The following is a 7,748-nucleotide window of genomic DNA, read 5'->3' on the forward strand; positions in this document are numbered from 1 at the left end:
TTTATTTTTTAATGTTTTTATCATTGCAAAAAATTGGTCGCCGCTTGCCAGCTAATACAAAGACTGTCATGGATATTTCTACACTGTCAAGTGAAATAAATAATAAGAATAATAATATTTTAACTTTCTCTCGTATCTTTTTTTAAAGCATATGTTTTTAGCAAATTGTAATATTTTATAACTTTCATATCTACAAGTCCATTATCAACTATTTATATTATGTTTTCCGTTTATATTATTTTAATTTTTTTATAATTCAAATATTAAATTCTGGAGATGATCGGACCAATAAAAAATTTTCTTATTTTCATAATATAATAAAAATGTATATTTAAAGTAAAAATGAGGACATCAAAATTCAAATCTTAACCTTTTATTAAAAAAATATATATTTCTATTCTAATTCATATATATTATACTTCGTAAAAATTGTGGAGATATAGAACCTCTCATAGGATTCATATTCTTTTTTACCTTCGAATATGTAATTTAATAAATTAGTCATTGTGAGAATAAGTTGACTAGCTCGCTCCCACTTAATTTAGTCACATAAAATTCAACGTATGCCTACTCCTAGTTAGACAAAGTACCCGTCCAATCACTGCCTCGAACTGTAGTTTATCACTGTTATCACGATATGGGGGTGGAGCGCTCGGGTCTCAGAAAAAAGTGATGTTAGCCTCTCCTCACAACATCTATAGTTCAAAACATATGTATCATTAAAGAAAGTGATGCTGACCTCTCCTCCCAAGTCCAACACTTTGCACATGTAAAACTATTCAAAACGTAATAAAGAGAAATTGACCTGCTAGCTAATCATCACCATCATCATCATCTATTTATATATACCCATCGCGAGAAAGAATGCCTAGAGCAAGAGAAAGGAAAGTAGAATATCAAACATAGCAAAGATGGTGGCGGCAATGGAGTTCAAAAGTATAGCCGGCGCAGTCTATGTGCAATTGGCATACGCGGCAATGTTCCTGGCATCACGACTAGCCTTCACCAAAGGCATGAGCCACTTTGCCTTCGTCCTCTATCGTCAAATCGTTGCCACTCTCGCCATCGGCCTTCCAGCAGCTTACTACCTCTATAGGTACGTATGTATATATAAGTTACATGAAAATTGTATAGTCTAATAAATTCTGCCTTTAATTTTGAGTTAGAACAGATCAAATATTTTGCAACCATTGCCCGAGAGAGATAAAAGAAAAGAAATTATTAGAACAGATCAAATATTTTGCAACCATTGTCAGAGAGAGAGAGCGAAAGGAAAAAAAAAAACAAAGAAAAGAAAATAAAATAAAATAAATTATTGTTGATTTAGATGTTTGTGAATCAATCAGGGGCGGGAGGTGGAGCTGTATGACTTGGAGGAGCATGAAACACGTCTTCATCCTTGCACTGATCGGGTAATTGTATATAAATTAACAAACGAGCATGCATGTTTTATACTATGGTAATTTTAATTTTCAATAGTCTAGCAAAGGTGTATGCACTATGCACCAAACTTTATTGGATCTCAAGTAGCTAGAAAAAAAAAAACAGGGCATATGATAAGTGTGGATCCATGCTTGTCAGAAGGGACTGTGTATATGATAAGTGTGGATCCATGCTTGTCACATATATATATATATATAACTCGTGCTGCAGTAGTTCCCTTTTTTTTTGTATGAAATTTTAAATCTTGATTTAATTGGGGCAACTAGTTCTGTATAGGAAAAATATAATAAAATATCTAATATAACATATAGGATAAGCTTCAGTCAAAATTTCTACTATGCTGGATTGGCGTTGACTTCCTCGACCTTCGCCAGCACCATGAACAATCTGATACCCGTCGTCACTTTCTTGCTCGCCTACTTCCTCAAGTAACACTCTCTCTCCCTTATTAATTTGAAGAAATATCAAGATAAAATTCTAATAATAAATTTAAATAAGTTGAACAGTTGAATATGCAAGAAAACAAGCTAAATGAAAAGAATTATTATTATTATTATTGCTTATCAATTATGAGTTCATTTAGATTGGAGCGAGTAAGAATAAAGGTATGGGATGGACAAGCTAAGATCCTCGGCACACTTTTTTGTGTTGGTGGAGCAATGCTGATGACATTCTACGAGAACACTGCAAGCCAAAGACAAGAGGATTCACATGTACAACAACTACTTTATCTGGATCATTTTCCTTTGGGTCAATCATTGCTCAAACTTGTTGGCAAAAGCCATGGAAGCTTCCTCTTTGGAGCACTTCTTACCATCATAGGCTCTTGGTCCATGTCCTTCTTCATGATCTATCAGGTTTTAATTTCCTTGATCTCTGTCTCTCTCTCTCTTTTTAATGCCATTTATGCCTTCTTTTCCAAAATGTACTCGCAATTTAGACACCTTAATGATTTATTCTCATTTGAGTTCGAATATGGTTCCAAAAGGCAGCAAAAAAAATAACAATCAAAGTTTACATCAGGTTGCTGTTGCATTGTCTCTTCCTCTGTCAATATCAAGTAGGATACCCTTCTATTTTCTGGTCTTATTTGTATTAATTTTGAATATGACAGGCATGGATCGTGCGAGAATACCCTTCTCAGCTCACCCTTTCTGCCATGGTCAGCTTCATGGGTTGCCTCCAGTGTGCCCTAGTTTCTCTCCTCCTTGAGAACCCTTCAGCTTTGGTCATACAATGGGACATGCAGCCTGTCCTCATAGCTTACAGTGTACACAGCTCTCTCTATCTTATATGCATGACATTAATTTTAAGCATTTCAGTAATCAGGATGGTCATTGGTTTATATATATATATATATACTGCAGGGAATATTTTGCACAGGTTTAGGGTTCTTCATCATAATGTGGTGTGTGAAGGAAAGAGGCCCAGTCTTTATCACCATGTTTAGTCCTTTGTCATCAGTGGTTGTGGCCATCATGGAGCCCTTGCTGCTTCATGCGCAACTCACTTTGGGCAGGTAATAACACTACTGTCTATTCTTAATGAACTCTCTTATTCATTCTCTACTGTCTGATGATATCCATGTGTATATATATATATGAATAATATCAGTGTATTGGGCATGGCTATAATCATTGCTGGTCTCTACCTATACCTGTGGGCCAAAGCTCAAGATGGCAACCCTTCCACGGATCAGCCTCAACTCACTGATGAGGAAGAAGGCAACCAGGCACCTCTGCTAGCTCATACTAATTCCTAGTCACTACCAGAAAAAAAGACTTTACAGATGAGTTTTTGAGACAAAAATAAAATCTATTTCGAAATTATCTAAATCAGAAATAGATTTAGCAGTGAGTGCATGCAATGCATTTATGGATATCTTATGCACATTAATTAAAAGAAGTACCTATGTTACATGAATATAATTGTTCTCATGGTTGTTCTCTTTTATATATTATAATATGCCAGTCCAAAAGGTACCCTGTAAACTTATTTGAAAGCATGCATATTTCTATGTAAGAGACTAAAGGCTACTTTCGAAAAGAAGGGTCCGAGCAGAGCACTAAATGAATGAAAAGAAAGATATATTGTGAGGAGGAACGATCAATGGAGAAAATTGTACACTTATCCTTAGAGGTGGCAAATGGCTCAGTTTGCACACGATATATAGCTTGACCTAACATTACAACAAAAACTTTCATAGACATCAGTGGAACAACAACGATTTTAAACAAAAACTGATGTCTTTGAGTATTTTACACCGATTTTTTCAAAAATCGGTATATATGAGGGCAGATTTTAGCTCATAGACATCGGTTTTTTAGGCGATGTCTATGAGCACCCTTTTTTTTATTAATAGACACCGATTTTAACATCGGTTTTATAAAACCCGGTGTTAATGAACCAAAATAAAATATTTTAATTTTCCCACTAGCCAAAATTTGTAACATTGTGAAGTTCCCTCCAAACCTAAATCCATATCGCGCCCCTTCCTCCGCGCGACCATCTCTCTCGCCTAAACCTAAACCTAAACCTAAACCTCCGACCATCCGACCATCTCTCTCAGCCTAAACCTAAACCTCCGACCATCTCTCTCAACCTCATCTCCTCTTCCCCCTTCCTAGATCGACGCCCCTTCCTCTCCCGATTAGGATCAAGACACGACGCCCTTGTTTCTCCGTCCAACCACACAGCATCTCCTCCAACTCCTCCATTTGGTTGAGAAGAGGAGGCATGGTATCTCCTCCAACCACACCGCATCCTTTTTTGACTTTATCTTTTCCGAGATCTGGTATCTATTTGGTCTTTGTTCTCTGGAAATGAAAAATGTAGCTACGATGTGTTTTTGTGCTGGGGTTTTAGGAAGCTGCGTTGCAGTCTAATGTGACCACCAAAGTCTACTTCGACATCAGCATCGGCAACCCGGTGGGGAAGGATGTGGGCAGGATTGTGATAGGGTTGTATGGGGATGATGTCCCTCAAACCGCAGAAAATTTTCGTGCTCTTTGCATAGGTCACTTCATCTTCTCTTTTGTTTCTTTTGATTTTGTTCTTGATTTTTTTTCTCCGCCCAACAGATTTCTGTTTCGTTTAATTGGTGAAAGTATTTGCATTATGTGACTATTTTGATCAGGTGAGAAAGGCTTCGGTTACAAAGGATCTACATTTCATCGTGTGATCAAGGATTTCATGATCCAAGGAGGAGACTTTGACAAGGGAAAAAAAATAAGAACCCTCTGTAACCCTAACCTAACTTTATTACTATTTTATTCTCCAAATTCTTAACTAAGGTTAAATTTTGAACAAATGTGTGATTTGCCCCTTTTTGTAAATTATAGGCAATTCATATAAATAAGGAGAATTCTAATAAAATATGAAATAGTAGCTTCTATCAATGATTAAATAAAAAAATATTTTTTTAATTGTTTTTTGTTATATGGAATCTTGATCCTTCCCTCAACAGTCAAATGAAGTCGAGAGGTTATCACATTTCTGTAGTCATAGTAGTTTGCATGCCATTGGCGATCAATTTATCAGAGTACCTAAACTTGATTCTATTTAAAATTTTATTCTTCACTACTGTATTTTCACCTAATGCCTGAGTAGTTCAATATTTGAGATCTCGAATTCCTTTGAGGTGCATCTTCAATTGGCCTTCCTATTTAGCAAATGATTTCCAGGTTATAACTGCATGACGAAAGCACTCGACGTTATGTTAGCTCGATGTTGGGCTAACATAAGTTCTTTTACTTGGACGCAGGTGGAGACATGGAGCTGCCGGAATGGTGCAAACTGCTGCCCAAGATCGAGCTCCATGCCCACCTCAATGGCTCTGTCAGAGATTCAACCCTGCTGTGAGATCTCGCCCATCTCTTTCCCTACTAACTAACTCATCTATCCATACCTAGGGATCTGCCATCGAAACGTCCGTGCTATCATTTCATACTCTCTCTGGATCACTCACTGTATGCCGTGGGACTTGTCGATGTACAAGTATTTCATCATCGGCCACCCATCGTTGAAACGATTCTAATTCCTTGTGCATGTCGGACCGATATGTATGACTTTGATGGGTTTTTAGGTTCTTCTACAAGTCTGAAAAATGTTTCCTTTATACCATGGAATTTGAGGAGTAATATTGAATACTTGAGGTGGACATTATTTGGAAATTCTTCAAGGCAGATTTTGTCCGTCGGAATGGCTGCCTGCGAAAACCTAGCCATGGCTTGGATAATTCTCTATTTCACATAGCATTGTGCATTTGCCTTTTTTTTAATTACTGAATTAGTGATAATGAGCATTTTGCATACTGTGGGAGTTCACCTGAAAAAGAAACTATATTTAACTAACGGATGAAGACAAGAAAAAAAAACAGTTATGATTAACTTGCCAGATAATATGGTAGGGTGTTTAGATGATGTTTCTCATAAGATGCATTCATGGAGTTTATACTATGGTGGTTGCGCTAATCTCATTTCTTTAATATACAATTTGGCATTGACCCATACATACATTGAAAAAAATAGGTTGACTTCTCTATTTGATGGTTTAACTTAAGAATTTGTTCTTTATGTACGTTTTTTTTACAACTGTGGCTTTTGGTATGATGCAGAGATGAATGTTTAAATACAATAATTTAATAGCCCAATATATTAATAGTTGTGGGTTATGCTTGCATCAAGATGCATTAAATGATGAATCCAATTATTCAATTAAACACAATGTAAGCAAAGGTAATAACCTTCATGGGGTGGCATTATCCTACTCAGTGATGCTATTAGAAGAACACTTTGAGTTACCCTATTTAATCTTGTCTGTGTCTTTTCTCTAACTTCTACAGAGAGCTTGCAAAAGTATTGGGAGATGAAGGTGTCATTAATTTTGAAGATGTAGTACATGTTATCATGAAAAGTAAGTGATGCTGAAGTATTCTGGTTTTCCTTGATTCAGTTATTCTTTTGGAGATAAATTGAACTATTGTTTAAAATCTCAATATTTCCTGTTAATTTTTTTGACAAAACACAACTTTCATATTTCTGTCTAACAATTATATTTCTGTAAATTGAACTATTGCTTCAGTTGATAGTGGTTAGTGCATGAGATGGAATTTCCACAACTTAAGCAATGCTAATGTAGAATGGGGAAGGATTAAATACCAGGTTTAACATGAAAACAAGATAGAAGTATTTAACAATATTAGAAGGCAAAATTTCAACTCAATGAATAATGTAGGCAAGTGTTAGATCTATGTGTCTTGAACGTTAAGGGATCCACAATGTATGGTGCCTTTAAACTAACAATTAAAGGTTCAAAAATTGATATAGCAATAGATGACTTAGAAGGCAAACCCAATATGGATATCTTAGAGCTACTACTCTACAAACCCGGTAAATGTGTGCTTAAATTTCAAATCTTGTAGACTTGGTATTCTTGATAAATCATTATCATGATTAAGTTGTGTTGGTCTTTACTACTTGAGGCTTTCTCCAACCTAATAATTTAAAAAAAAAAAATCATTTAAAATTTGATTGCTGATTTGTTGAACCTATTCTTATCATATCTTAAGGCAGTAGTACAACAAACATACAAACAGCGGTTCCCGGGCAAACAATTTTGCACCCATCATATTCAATTCATCAAAACCTCGAAGTCTATTTTACAGCAACATGCAGAACTTATACAATGGTTATATGCTCTACCTTACTTGTTTAATATTTTTTTATTGCATCGCACTTTTCAGGCGCTATCCAAAGCCCTAACAGAGGATCAACTGTTTTATCTAAGATCACAGTTTAAGCTGCAAGCACCAAACGGAGAAGGTCACATATCGTTCGACAACTTTCGAATGGTCAGTCTAGTCGAATTTGTTTGCCAATATCCAAAATGTGATTGTTCAGTTGCATACTTTCCTCTGTCATTTACTTCTATGTCTATCCTTGTGCAGGCCCTATTGCAAAATGCAACTGAGTCAATGAAGGAGAGTAAGGTTATTGATATCTTAAGTGTGGCGAGGCATCCATTCCTGCTGTCATTTTTTTTTGCAGTTGCTAAGTTTCTTTTGTATGCCTCCACCATTACCATTACTACAGAATTTATATGCTGTAGTTTTGACCTATTTGAGTACTCATATAAGCTTAAAGTAATTTTTTTTATGACAAGAAAACACTTCTTCGCCTTCTCATATCAAAAACTTTTTTTTTTAACCTCCGAAGGACCTACAATATCTCTCATTTGCTGGTGTATACCTTTTCTAAAACTCATGCTTGTAAATAATATCATCTCCAATTGGAGCCACTCTCCTA

The 7,748-nt window shown here is 35.8% G+C and overlaps 1 protein-coding gene and 1 long non-coding RNA gene across 2 annotated transcripts; both read left to right on the forward strand.

The window, feature by feature from the left end:
• Positions 1 to 894: 894 nt before the first annotated feature.
• Positions 895 to 3,443, forward strand: LOC122054060 (WAT1-related protein At2g37460-like). Its single transcript, XM_042615903.1, has 7 exons — positions 895 to 1,096; positions 1,347 to 1,412; positions 1,755 to 1,871; positions 2,027 to 2,300; positions 2,558 to 2,713; positions 2,811 to 2,962; positions 3,058 to 3,443. The coding sequence occupies exons 1-7, from the start codon at positions 912 to 914 to the stop codon at positions 3,203 to 3,205; spliced, it is 1,098 nt and encodes a 365-aa protein (XP_042471837.1). The 5' UTR covers positions 895 to 911; the 3' UTR covers positions 3,206 to 3,443.
• Positions 3,444 to 5,197: 1,754 nt separating this feature from the next.
• On the forward strand, positions 5,198 to 6,343 carry LOC122054061. Its single transcript, XR_006132544.1, has 2 exons — positions 5,198 to 5,300; positions 6,287 to 6,343. It is a non-coding gene; the product is annotated as an uncharacterized LOC122054061 (long non-coding RNA).
• Positions 6,344 to 7,748: the final 1,405 nt, after the last annotated feature.

This window comes from Zingiber officinale, chromosome 3A (genome assembly GCF_018446385.1).
Source record: "Zingiber officinale cultivar Zhangliang chromosome 3A, Zo_v1.1, whole genome shotgun sequence".
In the NCBI taxonomy this organism is placed as follows: domain Eukaryota; kingdom Viridiplantae; phylum Streptophyta; class Magnoliopsida; order Zingiberales; family Zingiberaceae; genus Zingiber; species Zingiber officinale.

Bases quoted from the DNA above. Each gene is read 5' to 3' on its own strand.
- LOC122054060 (XM_042615903.1), top strand. From the start codon at position 912: ATGGTGGCGGCAATGGAGTTCAAAAGTATAGCCGGCGCAGTCTATGTG. The intron at 1,413-1,754 runs GTAATTGTATAT...TATAACATATAG, and splicing joins TTCATCCTTGCACTGATCGG to GATAAGCTTCAGTCAAAATT. The intron at 1,872-2,026 runs GTAACACTCTCT...GAGTTCATTTAG, and splicing joins TTGCTCGCCTACTTCCTCAA to ATTGGAGCGAGTAAGAATAA.